The sequence below is a fragment of the Thrips palmi genome, unplaced genomic scaffold (genome assembly GCF_012932325.1).
Source record: "Thrips palmi isolate BJ-2018 unplaced genomic scaffold, TpBJ-2018v1 HiC_scaffold_5, whole genome shotgun sequence".
Classification (NCBI taxonomy): domain Eukaryota; kingdom Metazoa; phylum Arthropoda; class Insecta; order Thysanoptera; family Thripidae; genus Thrips; species Thrips palmi.
The window spans coordinates 7,782,702-7,798,727 of record NW_023144632.1 but is presented as its reverse complement, the minus strand read 5'-3'; the positions used below and the strand labels follow the sequence as shown (position 1 = coordinate 7,798,727).

Sequence of the window (16,026 nt, the reverse complement as noted above, 5' to 3'; positions counted from 1 at the left end):
ATTTAAGAATTCATAGTAGCCATCCCGTCCGCCTTCTCCTCCCTTCATTCGTGGACAGACCCTCTCTGCTCGGCGTGGCGTGGCATGCGGCGCGGCGTGGTCCGGGCCACAGAAAAAACAACGACCTAAAAGATGCAATATTTTATGACGGTCCTGCAAAACGGTGCTATATTACTGTCAAACGAAACAAACTGCAAAGATCCTCGAACGGGTTCGCTGTTAAGTGGAGAAGAGCTTCTGCAAACGGGGAAGGGGGGAGGCCGTCCAATATAGCCTTCACACACCGGCTGCCGATTCGCTGCCTTCGTCCGCCGATTGAGACTTTTGGTCGGCGCCTCGGCGCGGATGGTGACTGAGGCCGAAAAAAGCGGCCCATATTTCCAGAGAAATTGACAAAGTAGCTGACCCCATCTGGCGCTCATCTCTCACATGTTTTTTTTTTTTTGCCGCTCTGCTTCTCACTCTACCCTCGTTTTTCCTCTTTCCGTGTAGAGTCCGCTATCAGGTCTGTGTGAAGCAATCTCCGGCTGTTGAGCTAGGGCCTCGCGGGGCGGGCGGGGCGGGAGGGGGCAGGCAACCTGGCGACGGGAGGGGACGCTACGCGCAACGCGACGGTCGGCTGGCTACTTGGGCACACACTCTTCATTTTTGATGACCGTTCCATTCAGGGTCCGCTTTTCTTAACTCACAAATATTTGGCCACAATTAAAGGCATGAACTCGCCGTGTCTGTTGGTGGACCAAGTCCTGCATGAGTACGGGTGCGGGGCCCTGTCCGTCCTGGAAGGACTTCCCCCTCCCCCCCGCTCGAGATCCTCTAAAGTGGATGGCGTACTCAGTGTTTCACGGGAGACTGACCGATGACAAAGGTTTCGAAATCGGCTAGGGCTATGACATGCGGAAAGGGAGTTCCGAGGGTGGCAAATAACGAGTCATAAATTGCTCACTGAGAAATGAAGTTTACTCAAGCAGACACCTCATGTTTACAAATTATGAAACCTGCGGCCCAAAAAAGTTATTATCACATCCTTCAACAGACACGAGGGCAGCTATCTGACTCAGAGCAAATTGGTCTGTACTGTCATGCTTTAAACTACGTATTCACAGCAAAAATGACTATTTCCAAAAGGGAAGACATTTGGTAGGTTATTGATTGAAGTTTCAGTAACTCATATTCTCTTTGACATGTTCTTGATAGTAGGCGTATTAATACACCAGTGACGAGATAGCATGTCTTGGCTTCTTAACCATATATTATTAGCAAAATGTACAGTGCTTTTCAGTCTAGGAGAATAAAGGGGAAGTTCAAAGAGCAACATGTTCATCATACATTTAATACACTTTGCACAGAATAAATAAAGCTACAACAGTACTTTTTATCCGGGAAGGGAGCAACCAAATACACTTGCATATATTCAGGAAAGGAAAGGAAGTTTATGACCACAGATGTCATTTCAAGAACCAAAAGAGACAAAATATAATACAAATAAGTACTCCAACTAATGCACCAGAAGTTTTACTACACTCTGACTATAAGATAGAAAAAAAAAAAGGTTTGCTGGCATTTAGTCCCAGAAGAAGGATAAAGTAGGATGAACTAATTACAGTATATATTTACATGATTCATCACTTTTGGAAGTGATTCAATGTTATGATATACTTCTCGATTTCAATGTTCAATGGTATGGGGGAAACTTTTCATTGTATCACCACCCCTAGACAGGGAGCATAAATATTTAAATTACTATCACAAAGTAACGAAACGCATGATAACAAAAAGATAAGAAGTATTGTATTTTGTATTGATTATGAACATTTTGAAAATAAAAGACTTAACAGCATCCTTAACTGGAATGCATCTCATCCCCAGAAACAATACAAGGATGGGGCTTCAAGATTAATGTATTTTCCTTACCTAGTGACTAAATAGTAAGAGTCAACAAACCCCCCTTCCCAACTAATTCAATCTACATCTGATGACAAATAATATGCCTAAAAGGAATCAAAACCAAGCACTGTATACTTAAAACAAACAATAAAGACATTTTCATAAAATTTCAAACACAATAGAGCAAATTCAAATCTCCCAGAAGGACAAACGAATTCCCTGGTGACTACAGAACAAAAACAGAAACAATAATGCATATTGGGTACCTTGCCTGTTAATTCTGGACTAAAGTCATCAATAAGAGGTGTTCCAATATATTTTGTGCACATTTCCCTTAACAACATGTATTTACAAAACACATTTTTAACAACATATAAGCACACCTTAAACACAAAATAAAACTAAAGAAAACAGACTTATTGACCTCACAAACGTTTTACATGCTTTGGCAGAAACACACCAACTAACTTCTTTTCAGTGAGCGATTTCAGTTTCCAATGTGTTCTATAGGATACCAGAAAATTTTCAGTTCATGAAAAAACAGAGAATGCAACATATTATTGAAAACAGAATTGAATGGAAATGTGCTGGTTTCAAACAGAATTAGCATTAACATTCATAGAATTTGTATGAAATTTCATTTATGAATTGAGAAAGCACCACATTTTACCACACTCCACATTACACAGAGACAAGTACAGACGAGTTCAGAAAATAAGCCGAAACTCCACTGGAATCGAACATTACGAGCATCATCGCTACGCATGTAAAGAACATTCAATTATTATATTTTATTTCTGCAAATAAACTCAAAAACTCAATGTGAACAAAATTACTGTTTGGGTCTAATTTTAACAGATGCAGAAGAAGGAAAACGAAAAAAAGAAAAATTATACCTTAAGTTAAAGGTACAGTACTGTATCTATATATTTACAAAGACAACAATTGTTAAACAAATAAACAAACAAAAATAAACAAAAGAGGGGATCCAAAATATTGGTAAGAGACAGAGAAGAGACCTTACAAGTGTTAATTTTTCTTAACAGAGGCAGAATGACAGGTACCTGAGTTTTGTGAAAAACTTTCTCAATAACACAAGTCAAACAAAGGGAGACTCCCAAAAGAGCAACATTAACCAGTTTTTCAAAATTAAGCACAAAGAGGAAAAAAAGCATAAAATTTCTATAACAATTTTACTTTATACTCAGTCCAAGGGTTCAGGATTTCCTGAAAATTTTTGTAGACGTCGCCTTCTAATTTCATCTTGCTCTCTTGATAGTCCTGTTGCAACTGATGGACTGCTGCTAGTAGCGGTACTGTCTGGTGTACCTTCTGATCTGTAGTTTAGAAACAAAATGGATATATCAGAAGAAAGCAACTTGATAAAAGAAGATGATATTAGCAACATTAATCAGACCTTGGTGAAATTTTGACATCAGTAGATGCTTTTAATTCTTCAGATCTACTGCTACTTGGAACTTCCGAGCTGTGTGTTTTTACATTTGCAGGTGTGTTCCTAAGAGATAAGGTAAAGTTGCTATTAAGAGCTGCTTAAACTTCAAGAGAATGCAGTATCAAGACTACATTTTTGAATAAAAACATTCATTATACCTGTTTGTGCTGCTGCTTGGCTGCGAGGATGGTATAGTTGCGGATGCATTGGAAGAGGAACTGGAGGTGGATGAAGTTGGAGTGGCGGCAGTGGGCGCCGCCGATGCGGTTGGCATTTGGGGCACAAGTGGCACGTGAACCAAATTTGTTGCAGCTGTGGCAGCTGCATTAGAATACTGCTGCATTAGGAGAACAGCTGCATCCAATAATTGCTGGATGTTTTGGAGGCACTGCAACCGTGCTGCAATCCCTTCTCGAGCAGCACATTCCATCCTTTGCAGCTCTTCATCATTTAGATGAGCTAATCCTGGAGGTGGCATAGGTGGTGGTATACCTAAAACACAAAATGTGTTGGTGGCATGTTGAGAACAGCAACAAATTAAATCAATTACTTCATTGATAAAACTTACCAAATGGCGGCGGCATAGGAGTAGGTGGAAAAGGTGGGTAGAAAAAGGGAAGGCCAAAGCCAGGTGGCATAGGAGGAAATGGTGGTGGCATAGCATTAAGTCCTGAAACATTATCATTATTTATTACAGTATTATAACTTTGTTTCCAGAAAATTGAGCATTTAAAAAAAAAAGCAATTTAGAGAAAGATGGTAATTGCAGGGAGCACAAGAAATTACCTGGCTGTGGTCCAGATGCAGACCCTGAGGAGGTAGATGGCTCCTGCTGGGGAGGATGGCCTGGTGGATGGTGTGGCTGGTTGGGTAAAGGATTTGGTGGTTGCAGGTTGAATTGCTGCTGCCAGAATGGGAACATTCCTGGAAAGACGCCATTGACAAACGGATTTTGAAGACCTGCAATAAAACCACGTGAGACATAAGAATAGCAACAAAGCTATGATTTGGGAAGAGCAAAAAGCAAAGTGGGCTTTAGTACCAGGATGAGGAACGGGAGGAACATCTGGTGCATGTGGTGCCTGAGCTTCCGCACCTGCTGCAGGATTAGCAGCAGTGTTACGTTCTCCAGGAATGCGTAAAATATTAAGACGACATGTAGGACATGTCTGCTGACGTTGGAACCATGAGCGTAGGCAAGATGTGTGAAATATATGATTACATGGCAGCTTTTTGGATGCTAAAAAAAGGAAAGAAGCATTAATGAATAAAATAATGACTTTATGTGAATTCATTACACAACTACACATAAAATAAATTACCAGTAAGCATTTCTTCACGGCAAATGATGCACACATTATCTGCAGCAGACAACTCTTCAGGGGTGGCATCGGGATAAAGAGTGTTCATATTTCGAATGGCTCGCCGGGACAAAATTACATCATTAATTGCCTTTCGGAATGACCTACAGTAAGATGGGGCAAGGTGAATTGCATGTGTGGTTTAGATAAATTAATAATAATATAGTAGGTATTACTTGCACTAAGACGCAAAAGACAAAGTTCTTGAACAGACATACCTTAGTGTGTAATACATTGGTCGAAACAAAAACAGGGGCAATGTAAAGATGCGTACCATTATAATAAGGAATGTAAAATAGAGCACAACCTTAAACAAGCCTGAAAAAAAAAAAAGAAGAAAAATCAATCAATCAATCAATCACGCAACCCCTCTCTTTGCAACATCCAGGCATTTATTAATTTATACAATCAGAGCGTTTGCATTTTAACTAGGAGGGTATGAGGAATTGAATCTTGACTTACCCATCACAACTTCAGTGTAGAGCAGAAACACAGCTTTGTTGTCCCAAGGATTTTCTGAATTAAGGTCTATTGTGTGCAAGACATACTTAATTCCGATGTTCACGACAATCATTAGAAGTATCATGTACTCAAATCCAAAAACAATCTGAGCACTGGCTCCTCCAGAAACTGTAGACTCATATGCATGGTTCACAAAATAAAGATCCAGAATACTGAGGACAAACATTAATGCTGCAAATTAAGCAAATGAAAATTAGAAAATTAGAAATTAAATCCATTGTAAGGACTGAAAGAAAAAAGATTTCACTTACAGATAACTCGAAGATGGAATATCCATGATATAATTGGGCTCCTTTCCATCTATAAACAAAGAAAAATATGAGAAATACTATAATCTATTGAGAAGAGTACTTTAATTTTGGAAGATTGGATATAACTCGCATGCAACTTACAAAATCAACACGATCTTCTGCAAGCCAATGGAACGCTTTCAGAAATAGAAGGAGTATGAATTGAGCAACAAATCTTGGAGCAAAGTCGTCCCGGAAGAGGGTAAATGCCAGGCACGTTTCTGTTACAGCGTACCATGAACGGTCAGCCAAATGCTAAAACAAAACAAGTAAATTATCATGAAAAATTGATGCCAAAATATTGCAAAAGTATTTCATCAACATCGGGAAACTCACCTCAAATTCAGCAGCTCGAAGTTGTCCAAAGAAAACCTTTTGCATTAGCTTACCCATTAGAACAACTACAACAAGTGCTTGGATGTATATCACCTGAAAAAAATAAAAAGAAGAAATGTGTGTAGGCAAGAGACGGCATAGCTTTAGCTTAAGAGATAGGACTGAAATCATGAGTCAATCTTCAGACAGTGAAACATGAGAGGAACAGTCACATATTAATAATAATTGACACTTGTAGGAAATGGAAACTAGCACATCTTTAAATTTGTGATTGAGACAAGAAGGAAGGTTATTGAAAATTAACATGGAAGATTGAGCTAAACAGCTGATACTTAGTTCAGATTGAAAAGTCGCAAAGGACCATTGGGATCAGAGGGCGATTAGCCTAGGGGTGAAACGGCAGAGGAAAAATTTTGGACAATATTACTGATGAAAAGAATAAAGGTTACACCTACCGCCATACTGGGGTTAGATTTAGTGATATACACCACCGATGGATAAAACTGTTTCTTGTGATAAAATGCATTTCCTACGACGGCTGAAGTTAATGCCAGGCTAATAAATGTTATGCTAGCCGCCCTCATTATGACGTGAGCGGATCAAAACACTCGGCACCATCCAAACAATCTGTAGCCGTCGTCAGCTCGCCTATGTTTTTGTTGGGGACGGGGACCACGTATATCTGCTGTCATTGGTTAGGTTAGGCGCTCAGCAGCAACGCCCTCTGCCGGATGACTGCAAGCAGAAGGGCGGGCCATTCAAAAGGCTCCCCAGGGTGTTCCCGGGACTTTCAGGCAAATGACACTTTTTTGCCCGTATAGAAAAAAAATCATGATTGATTTTTACATTGGCTTTAATGAATGACATGTATTGGTGTGAAGCCTTGAGGATAATGGGAAAAAAAATGAAACTGAACTTAGAAAAAGGAAAATTTTAATTCAAAGAGCTTAAATTACAAATATAACAGTACTCAAATAAACACAGACACATGTTGAGCAATTGTGCAGATGTGTTTACAAAGAGAAAACTAGTTAAAGGCAACTGTTTTTAAACCACTTCAGAAAAGATATTTCAGCACTTCAAGGAACCCACTCCTACTTTTGCACAACTTTAACAGTTTCAGAGCTTCATGCAAACAAAGCACTTGTAGAATGAACTTCGGAATTTTGCACTATAACGAAGACTAGTATATATACATGCGCACTTTGTCAAATTCAGGTGTTGACCGAATAATACGTCAAATAAATCCTTCTTAAAACTCCGTTTACAAAAGGAAGTTCAAAAGAACAACCCAACAAGTCACAAAGGCATGGAAACAATTTATTGCCTTAGATTGATCATAACAATTTCTACATAATATATATTATTATTGTGCTTTGAATGAACATACCGTACTACTTTCAATACCAACCATTGTGTTTTCTTAAGATAAATATTTCTATCACACTGGATGGTTCACAACCCATCATTCTGGGGTGTACACATGTGTGTACACATTAGCTCACCCACATAAAGAATTAAACCAACACGTGTACATCATAAAAAATTTAATGCTTCAGGAAAAAGTTATTCATAGAGAGGAATGTAGTTTTTAACATAAATGTAACAACTCCTAAAAGATTCATCACATGGTGACATTGATATGGCATGTTTCAGATTTCTGTTCCAAAAGCTTAGTCTATATAGAAGTAAAATTCATAGTATTTTCATCACTTTCACATTTTATTTTTGTACAAGTAATCTTTCAATGTGAACGATGAAAAGTTAAAGTACCGGTTCCTAACAAATGATTGGTTGAGCAACTGTGTCTATGTAAGTAGACAAAATTTCCATGACTGTACATTCCCACATCAGCACAGCAGCTAATTGGATGAGATGAAGACACAGCCATTTATGCATAATAAAGTCCCAAACTGATAGCAACATCACTCTTTAAGAAAATTGGTGCAAATTTGTGGTAGTTGGTGTAATACTAAACTACACTGTGACAAAATTATTTTGGTCACATAACATGAATTAAAACTATTTCGAACTTATAGTCTCAAAATATTTGATCAGTTCAACTGCTTCTAAAATTTCAACACAAATAATTTAAATACAGTGGACACTCATATTATTATAAAACTTTAGTTGAAAAGCCAACCTTACATGTATTCAGTCTTCATTTAAATGGAATCCTAAAAAATAATATTAAAAAACACTGCATGCTATTGAGAAAAAGGTTTGGAAGACATCAGACATTTATTTACTCCTATAAAACAGAACGAGACGATTGTACCCGGTAACAAATGCTGATGTAAAATTTAACAGTACTAAATTCATAAAGTAGTAATACCCCTATAAGGGACAGATACATTTGTGCCTATGCTTGGCTACAATCAACAATACACTAAGTATATAACAATCTCACAATTTGGCGATCACTTATTGGTCCTTGAAAATTACATTACACATTTCATTATTCTTATGGTTTAGAGCATAGGTCCTACCAGGTATATGAAACACCTGGTACTTTGACTTTCGTAACCTGTGTTTGCTTCCAGGAATTCTTTCCACTTTGTAAACATTATGTCTTAAGAGAAAAAAAAGAAAAAAGAAGACGGCAAAGGATTACAAAACTGAGATTATATGGTAGCAAATTAAAAAAAATAAATAGAAAGCATCAGCATAGAACAACACTGTGAATAGGGCACTTACTTGAGAATTGTGTCTGGCTGTTTTAGTTGCATACAAAGAGCCATGCCACTGTAGAAGTCAAGGTTAGATACAAGATTTAACCGAGGCTCTGTTGCTAAATTGAATTCTACTTGACTCTTCACAAATTGGGAATCAACTCGAGTCAGACCAGTCAATGACAAACCGGCACTGTAAGTAAGGAAAATTTGTATTAATCTTTGATCCAAGTGAAAGGAGTAAACTTGATGGTTCTTAACGCCTAATAAAACAACTTACTTTTTTTCCACGGTAGAATGAGCATTCCTGCTCCAAAGACTAAGCTGAACCTCTCCAGCCAGCTCAAATGACATGCCTCCCAAAAGTGTAATGTCAGCAATGAAACCAGTTTGTAGTGGGAGGAGTTCTCGATGATCATGAAGTAATGCTAAGGCCTGGAATGCTGGAGTACGAGTGGATGCAGTGCCAGACCAGACATGGCCCATAAGTTCTCCTTGGCCATTAAAGAAGACAAAGGGTCTGATTTGTGTGCCCAACAAAGCTATTTCCATGCCTGCAGTGGCATCTTCGGTGACCTCAGCTGAAGATGCACCAGCTCCTTCAGAATCTGAAGAGATGAATGATGACAGACCACCAGCAAAAAGACCGAGCTGTAAACAAAAATTTATAGAAATAAATCGATCATGTCTCTAGAGAAATGCTGCCTTTTTTTCTGAGCTTCAATCACACTAAGCCCATTAAAACTTTCATAAAAGCAATTGGATGTCCGTACTTACGGTAAATATACTGCTGCTTTCACCTACGCTTTCCACCGACACATCAACAATGCCTCTTTTCAACAATCCACCAGAAATTTCTTGAATAGATATCAGGCTACCATTGGCACTAGGACTACTTAAAAATGATCGAGTAAAAGCAGTAGTCAATCCTCTCTGTCCCAAAGCATGGTAAGTAAATAATTTAGACTTTTCCTTCAGAAAAATATCACGAAGTTTTGCTCCAAATTCTATATTTCTATAAAGATGTGAAGGTTAATAAATAAAAACTACTAAAATTCATAACTGTAAAAAGATCATTGCACACATACTTGGATGATATTTGACGCAGTCTTTGAAGAAGGTACTGCTTAACTTCATAATTGGGATCTGGTTTGATGAGATACAAGACAACTTCTTCCAGTAATTTCACCGACGGTGCAGCTTCTAATATGATGTCCAGAGATAGAGTCCGGGTACTGCTATCATACCGTCGTCCCAATTGAAGAAAAATGCGTTCACAAGCTTGAATAACCTGAGAGAAGCATAAATTTTCCAAATGTATCAAGTGCATTATTCCTCCAATATAAATGTGAGTTGTAACTTACTTTGGAATCCCAAGCTGCCTTGGGAAGAGCCACCAATGCCTTCATGGCAGCAACTGTTGTTTTACGAGTTCCATTGAGAGCATGGTTCAACAAGAGAGGAACACTGTCGGGGTAGGCCAGGTTGCGGAAGGCTCTAAGATATCGAAGGCGACAAGTTTCATCAACAGAGTCACATCTTGCCAAACCATCACTGAGTGACTTAAACACCTCTTTCCCAAGCTATGAACAAAAAAATTAAAATCAAACAAAAAGAGGATTTATTTGTGTGTGTGTGTTTTCACTTGTACAACTACACTTTATACCTTAGGGTTGCTGTTAGGAAGACGCAGGTAATGTTGAGCCACAGCTGCTACAGATAAAAGAAGCGTCTCAGATAATTTTTCTTCTTCATATTCTTTTTCACTTAGCTGCAAAATATCTGTATTAAAAGAAAGGCAAATATTAAGTGTCAGCCTTGAGAAATTAAGACAGTTGTAATTCGCTAGGATTAATAAATACCAGTTAATATTTCAGCTTTTGGCTGAGCTCCAGCACTCAGAGCCCATAAATATCGTTCTGCTGCATCTAATTCACCTTTACCATCAAGACGAACTGCTTTCTTAATTGCCTCATGAGCAGCAAGTGTTTGCGCAGCACCAGCCAGATCACAAAGTGCAAGCCTAAAAGGGAATTTGACAACAAAAGTATTCACAAATTTAAAAAAAAAAAAAAAATGTTTTAACAGTAACAGATTTACTTACAATATTCCTTTATTGCCTGGATTCTTCAAAACCTTACTAAACTCTTCATAAGACGCTTCTCTAGCAAAAGGAAGCAAACGAACAAGAACTGATGCTGATTTAATGGAGCCTAGGTATTTCTCATCAAGGGCTTCTCTGTTTTCTTTCACCATTTTCTGAAGCTGTGTGGAAACCATAAATATTAGACAACACAAAAAAAACAAGACAAGAGAAGGCAAAATAAAAACCCAACACAAATTTTATCTTACAGTGGGACAAGAATAATCTGAGCATGGTAGACTTTCCCTCTCTAAAATGAGATTTTGTTGGACATAAAGCTGTCCAGAATTTTTCTCTACTATTCTCACAGCAGACTGAACATCATCAGCTTTTATAGGTAAGACCTTCACAGTGTTTTCTGAAAATAAAATTCACAAATTATGCACACTGATGCCTGTCAATTAATTGGTTGCAGTGACCGTTCATGAGAATACCTGTAAGAGTGAGTTGCTGAGTGGCATGTACTTGGCTAGCAGCTTCGGGTCTGACATTGACCGTCATTGTGTGAGTCTCTTCTGTTTCTACAGACTTAAGTGCTGACATGTCTTGAGCTAGAACAATACGTGTTTCTCTTTTGGATGTGACAGTTGATCCAAGAACCTGTGAAACATTGCAAATAAATTATACTACTTTAAATAACTATACAGGTAAATATACATTTCTGTCATTAATTTATTTTGAAGAAACCAAGAAACTGCTTTTAGTTACCTTATCAGTATGCTGTGAATATGGAGTGCCCTGCACAGACTTACAGTCTGTTTTTGTTTTCAAAATTGTGGTAGGATCAATGCTCTTGTACGACACAAAGCAAGCTCCAGAAGAATCGGTTTCATTGGTATCCATATCCAAAAGCTGATACTGCAACAGGGACAAATACATATAAGACCTGTATTTTTTTAAATTTGATACCAGAAATAAAAATACTGAAAGAAGAACAATTTATTTACTTGAAGTAAACTAGAAATACCCTTCTTGAGATTGGAAATTGAGGTTGTTTCATCTTTGGCCAAATACATATGGAGGACTCTTCCATTATTCCAATGGACAAGATATGGTCCATTTTGTAGATTTTCTAATTCAGAGGAGTGAGCAACAAATCCTTCAGGTGCTGGTGCTTTTCTAGATTTAATGTGAAGTTGCGGTTTGGCCACCTAAAAACATTAAACAGTATTTTTATGTTACACGATATCCAATGTGACTAGCGGTGAAATTAAAGTACTTATGATACTTACGTCAATTTGAATTAGTTTGTTGTTTGGATCTGTCTCGCTGGCCCAAACTGTGCCTATGGTCACATCAGCAGTGATTTGGTAGCCAACATCTTTTGCTCGAAGACTTGGTTCGCTGAGCAAAAGGGTGGATGTCAGATGGTAAACAAGACCAACCCCAGGCTCCAATTGTCTAGCAGAACCAGCTGCCGCTGCGGAAGATGAGAGCAAAACAAATCCTGCACCGCACCACCAGCAGCTCCACCAGCACCAGCACCAGCACCACCCTCGCATATTCATCGTTATTGTTCAGGGCTAATTCGCTTTGTTTAAGACAGTCAAAGCATTCTTTGAATGACGGTCTTGATGAGTGGTTGTAGCCCTGCCAATTAATGAGACGGTCTCAGACATGTATCATGTAAACATAACTCAAAAATGGAACAAATCAGGGTAAACTGATAAATATCACTGAATAGAGATAGACCTAAATTATTTCAAGAAGACTGATGCCACAAAATAGTAAGGTCTTGGTCAGCAACTCATAAATCTGTCAATATCTCATATGAATGTTGCCACAAACAAACAGTGGAGTCACCACATCACGTAGGTAGCTATTATCATGAAGCCTTCGTGCGTTTCGTTTCGGCAGACGTATTCGCATTGGCCCACCGCGGCTACGCGGCCCGTGACCGGACCGTATAGCGGTTCCAGAGATCAATGACACTGACACACTACACCGCAGCGCTTAAGCCGCAACGCGTCGTCTGCTAAGTTTAGGCTAGGTCCGTTCAAGTTCTACCGGCAGCACCATCGGCTCCAGAGGGTCTGATGCTAGCGAAAAATCTCCATATCTCTGAGTATCTTTACCGTGTATTCACCCGACAAATTGTATTCCGCTTAGGCCGCAAAAACAACGTTTGTTGTGCTTTCTGTTTCTACGTCCTCCCTTCCCCCTATGTCCCCCCCTCTCTCCTCTCCCCCCTCAATGCCCCCTCCCCCTCTCTTTCCCCCCGCGTCCGACTGCGTGAGAAACACGTGGAAACACGCGCATCCGTGGCCAGTGGCTTCCTGGCCTCCTGGAGGACGGAGGGCCTTCAGAGGACCTGACGGCTGCGCAACGAGCTGGTCAGCACAAATCACACGCATCATGGGCCGTCCCACGCCGAAGGAACTTGGGCACTCGCAGGGGCCTTGGCCGCCTTGGCGCCGCACTTCCGAAGTGCGCTTTGGGACTCTCCTTTGGAGAACGCCCTGGGGCGCGTGGCGGCGTGGCGCGCGTCGTACCTCCCACCAGACTTGAGTAGCACCTGCCGAATTCCTGGCTCCAGAGCGCGTCGGCGTGGCGGCGGGGCGGCGGGGCAGCGCGGCGACGTGTTCGACGTGTCAGTCCAAAGATCTCGACGACGATCTCGACGTGCGGCGCACGGTCAGCCGACTGTACACGGTGCGCTCGGACTGCCTCCACCTCCTCCTTCCTCCTCTCTCGAGCGCTCTCGAGTCGGCAGGGCCGCGCTGCTCCCAGGTCCCCCAGCGGCTCCATTCCGAAGCGAGCCCTCGTCGCGCTCTCTCTCGTACCCGTGGGGAACGCGTAGGGGTGCGAGGTAGACAGCGACGAGGGCGCTCCTCGGAATCGAGCTGCGGCAGGGCGGGGCGGGGCGAGGGGCAGCGGGGGCCAGCACGAAGCGGAGGCTGACCCGAGGGCTGACGTGTCCGTGTCCCGGCCCGGGGTGATCGGACGCAATCGCCCCAACAACAGCAGCGAGTTGAACAGTCTCAGCATTTTGGTGCGGATGCAGTTGCGACGTTACCCCCAACCCTCCGTCCGTGGGGAGGGTGATGTTCACTTTCACAAGCCGAACTCCTTCAGACCGTCTCACCCACCACCGTCAAAATAAGTTACAACGTTCTCATTCCCAACAACTACTACCAAACCGATACCCGGCCACTACACAATAGTTTCTCTCATTTAAGGTTTAAAGTAACAGTCTCCAAAGAGGGCGCCGAAATGGGCTAGTGCTGGTGCTGGGTTAAAATTCAGAATTGTACGATGACACTTCATTACCTGGTGCAGCCTGACAAGATGTACCTGAAATCAGAGAAGGGATCAATCAGCTTCAAAGTAACGTGTGCAGTAAAATCTAGCACGAAGTAGACCTCCGATCCCACCCGATGCGGGGTGCAATGCTTGTGCGTGCCCAATTGCCAGAGCCCTTCGCGCTGACGGTTCCAGCCGTGCGGGTAGGCACCACTTGCACACCTGGGCTCGCCCGGGTGCCTACCCTCGATTCGCCAGGCGCGCGCCGCTGGGGGCCAGTCGGCATGCCTGTCGGCCCGTCAGGCCTGCCTCGTCTAGGCGGTGCGCGGCCGGGCCGGGACAGCCGTGTACAAACAACACCGCCAAGTCACTTCAAGGATTGCCGCGACAAACCAAAGAGAACCACTCGCGTGGCTGTAAGCTTGCTGAAGCTCAACGCCAGCAAGCAGTGCAGTGGTATGAGGCTGTTGGCACTGTTGGCGCGCGTCGTGTTTGTGGAGCACCCCTTCCCCGCGAGGCCCCGCGAGGCCGCGACCAAGATAAGACTGACTGATGCAGCACTGGCCATCCTTGCCGCAATTGTAAACAAATGACAGAGGCACCGCGGATCCCATAAACGATTGAAAACATATTCACAACGGCCCCGTCTATGACAATTCCCGCCAACCGCCTAAAATGGGTCAAGCCATGCAGGGGGTCATTTGGCTTTCATTCCACCTCAAGTACCAGTTGAATGCTAATTTTTCGCACCCTCGGGGACGGAAGAGTGAATTTCTACTTCAAGCTAATTCTGCCGACAATTTAATTGCCGGGAGCCCGGCGCAAAACTGAGTCAAGTCGTCAAGTGTGTGTCTGACTGCAATTGGCGCTATCTGGGCGGCAGTGACTCGCTGAACTCCCGGCGATACAGGGTAGCCGCGTCCGCCGCATCCATCCAGTGCGATTGCCCCCGGGACGGCGTCGGACTCCGGACTGGAGTTGGCGGCGGTGGAGGGCCTCGGCCTGGCCTGCCTCGGCCCGGCCTGCCTCCACGAGGCGGAAGAGGCTGCATGCCATGCAATGCCTGGGCGGCCGGCCGATTTGGCAACCGCCAGTGGCCCGTGCAGCCCGTGATAGTGTCGGTGATAAACGCGCCTTCACGCCGTCGTCCGCGATGCCTGCCCCTGCCATCGCTGACTGGCCAGTGTCAACGCAAAATCCTACCCGGCCCGGCGTGGAAGTTCGTTTCACATTCACACCACCTGGAAAATCTGATGAGGCCGAGGTCGGGCGAACACACTATGCACGCTTCGAGCTCCGATTCCGACCAATGCCCTCAAATGAGCCTCGAACCAAACGCTTGGTCTGAACCACGTGGACTGCCCTGCGAGCGAAACATGAATTGGCACTATCGAGTGCTCGGTTCGAGCTCTACTTGAAGACTTGTGCAAAGCTCAGCGTCTGGCGACGCGCCTTCAGGACCGCTCGGCATGCGGTGCACCGCCTCCACACGTACTCACCGAGAATCACGGACAAGAGCAGGAGCATGGAGCACGACATCTTGACGTTCTCCAGCATGGCCGCGCGGCACCACGCGCTTACTTGGTGGCAGGTTTGGCGCGCTTCGCCTTCTCGACGACCGCGTCAGCGCGTCACACACGCACGCGTCCTGGCGCCGCGACTAGCCGCGACCTCTCCGTCTCGTCGGCGAAGCGGGCGGAGCGCTCCCCTTGTCCCTTGTCGGCACGGCGGCGGCCACCGCATGCACTGGCCGGCCTGGTAGCTACAACTCTAATCTTCCACTTCCGCCCCACCACACCGGCCGGGCCGCGTCAACCCCGCGCCTCCCTGCCTCCCTCGCCCTGGCGCGCCCTGGCGGTCAGCTGTGGGCAGTGCGTGTGAACGCCTCGCCTTGCTTGCCTTGCCTCAATATGACGGACAGATGGGCGAATGAATAAATAGATGGATGTGTGGATGGGGAGGGGCCGCGCCCTATGAACTCGGCCCGCCGCGACCCGCCGGCCGCCGAGCTGCCAGTCTGTCCAGCACACGGCTGCCACGCTGTCCCGCTCACTGATAAGTCGACGAAAGCAAAGGGTGCCCCGGCGCGTTGACCTCGCCCGCCCCCCACCCCACCCCC

At 43.5% G+C, this 16,026-nt stretch overlaps 2 protein-coding genes across 6 annotated transcripts; both read right to left on the bottom strand.

Annotated features, from left to right (window-relative positions):
* Positions 1-1,313: 1,313 nt before the first annotated feature.
* On the bottom strand, positions 1,314-6,544 carry LOC117650278 (E3 ubiquitin-protein ligase synoviolin B). Its single transcript, XM_034393577.1, has 13 exons — positions 6,305-6,544; positions 5,850-5,942; positions 5,616-5,768; positions 5,475-5,523; positions 5,164-5,394; positions 4,920-5,019; positions 4,663-4,805; positions 4,383-4,580; positions 4,127-4,300; positions 3,909-4,010; positions 3,499-3,832; positions 3,305-3,403; positions 1,314-3,224 (listed from the first exon to the last, which is right to left on the bottom strand). Exons 1-13 carry the CDS (start codon positions 6,431-6,433, stop codon positions 3,092-3,094), a joined length of 1,938 nt encoding a protein of 645 aa, XP_034249468.1. The 5' UTR covers positions 6,434-6,544; the 3' UTR covers positions 1,314-3,091.
* A 226-nt stretch (positions 6,545-6,770) lies between these two features.
* Positions 6,771-15,665, bottom strand: LOC117650277 (microsomal triglyceride transfer protein large subunit). Of its 5 annotated transcripts, none has more exons than XM_034393572.1 (16): positions 15,407-15,665; positions 13,935-13,958; positions 11,897-12,254; positions 11,612-11,815; positions 11,373-11,522; positions 11,099-11,264; positions 10,874-11,022; positions 10,626-10,786; positions 10,384-10,544; positions 10,188-10,303; positions 9,886-10,104; positions 9,610-9,812; positions 9,299-9,536; positions 8,802-9,172; positions 8,547-8,714; positions 6,771-8,421 (listed from the first exon to the last, which is right to left on the bottom strand). In XM_034393572.1, the coding sequence occupies exons 3-16, from the start codon at positions 12,170-12,172 to the stop codon at positions 8,274-8,276; spliced, it is 2,730 nt and encodes a 909-aa protein (XP_034249463.1). In that variant the 5' UTR covers positions 12,173-12,254; positions 13,935-13,958; positions 15,407-15,665; the 3' UTR covers positions 6,771-8,273. The 5 variants fall into 5 exon arrangements, with proteins under 5 accessions (XP_034249463.1, XP_034249467.1, XP_034249465.1 ...); XM_034393576.1 differs by having other exon boundaries at positions 11,897-12,084; XM_034393574.1 differs by lacking the exons at positions 13,935-13,958; positions 15,407-15,665 and adding an exon at positions 13,157-13,303.
* Positions 15,666-16,026: the final 361 nt, after the last annotated feature.

Excerpts from the sequence above, each read along its gene's own strand:
- LOC117650278 (XM_034393577.1), bottom strand. The coding sequence starts at position 6,433 with ATGAGGGCGGCTAGCATAACATTTATTAGCCTGGCATTAACTTCAGCC. Across the intron at positions 4,301-4,382 it reads TCCTCCCGTTCCTCATCCTG|GTCTTCAAAATCCGTTTGTC; the intron begins GTACTAAAGCCC and ends GTTTTATTGCAG. Across the intron at positions 3,833-3,908 it reads TCCTATGCCGCCGCCATTTG|GTATACCACCACCTATGCCA; the intron begins GTAAGTTTTATC and ends TTTGTGTTTTAG.
- LOC117650277 (XM_034393572.1), bottom strand. The coding sequence starts at position 12,172 with ATGAATATGCGAGGGTGGTGCTGGTGCTGGTGCTGGTGGAGCTGCTGG. Across the intron at positions 10,304-10,383 it reads AAAAGCTGAAATATTAACTG|ATATTTTGCAGCTAAGTGAA; the intron begins GTATTTATTAAT and ends CTTTTAATACAG. Across the intron at positions 8,422-8,546 it reads CAGCCAGACACAATTCTCAA|ACATAATGTTTACAAAGTGG; the intron begins GTAAGTGCCCTA and ends TTTTCTCTTAAG.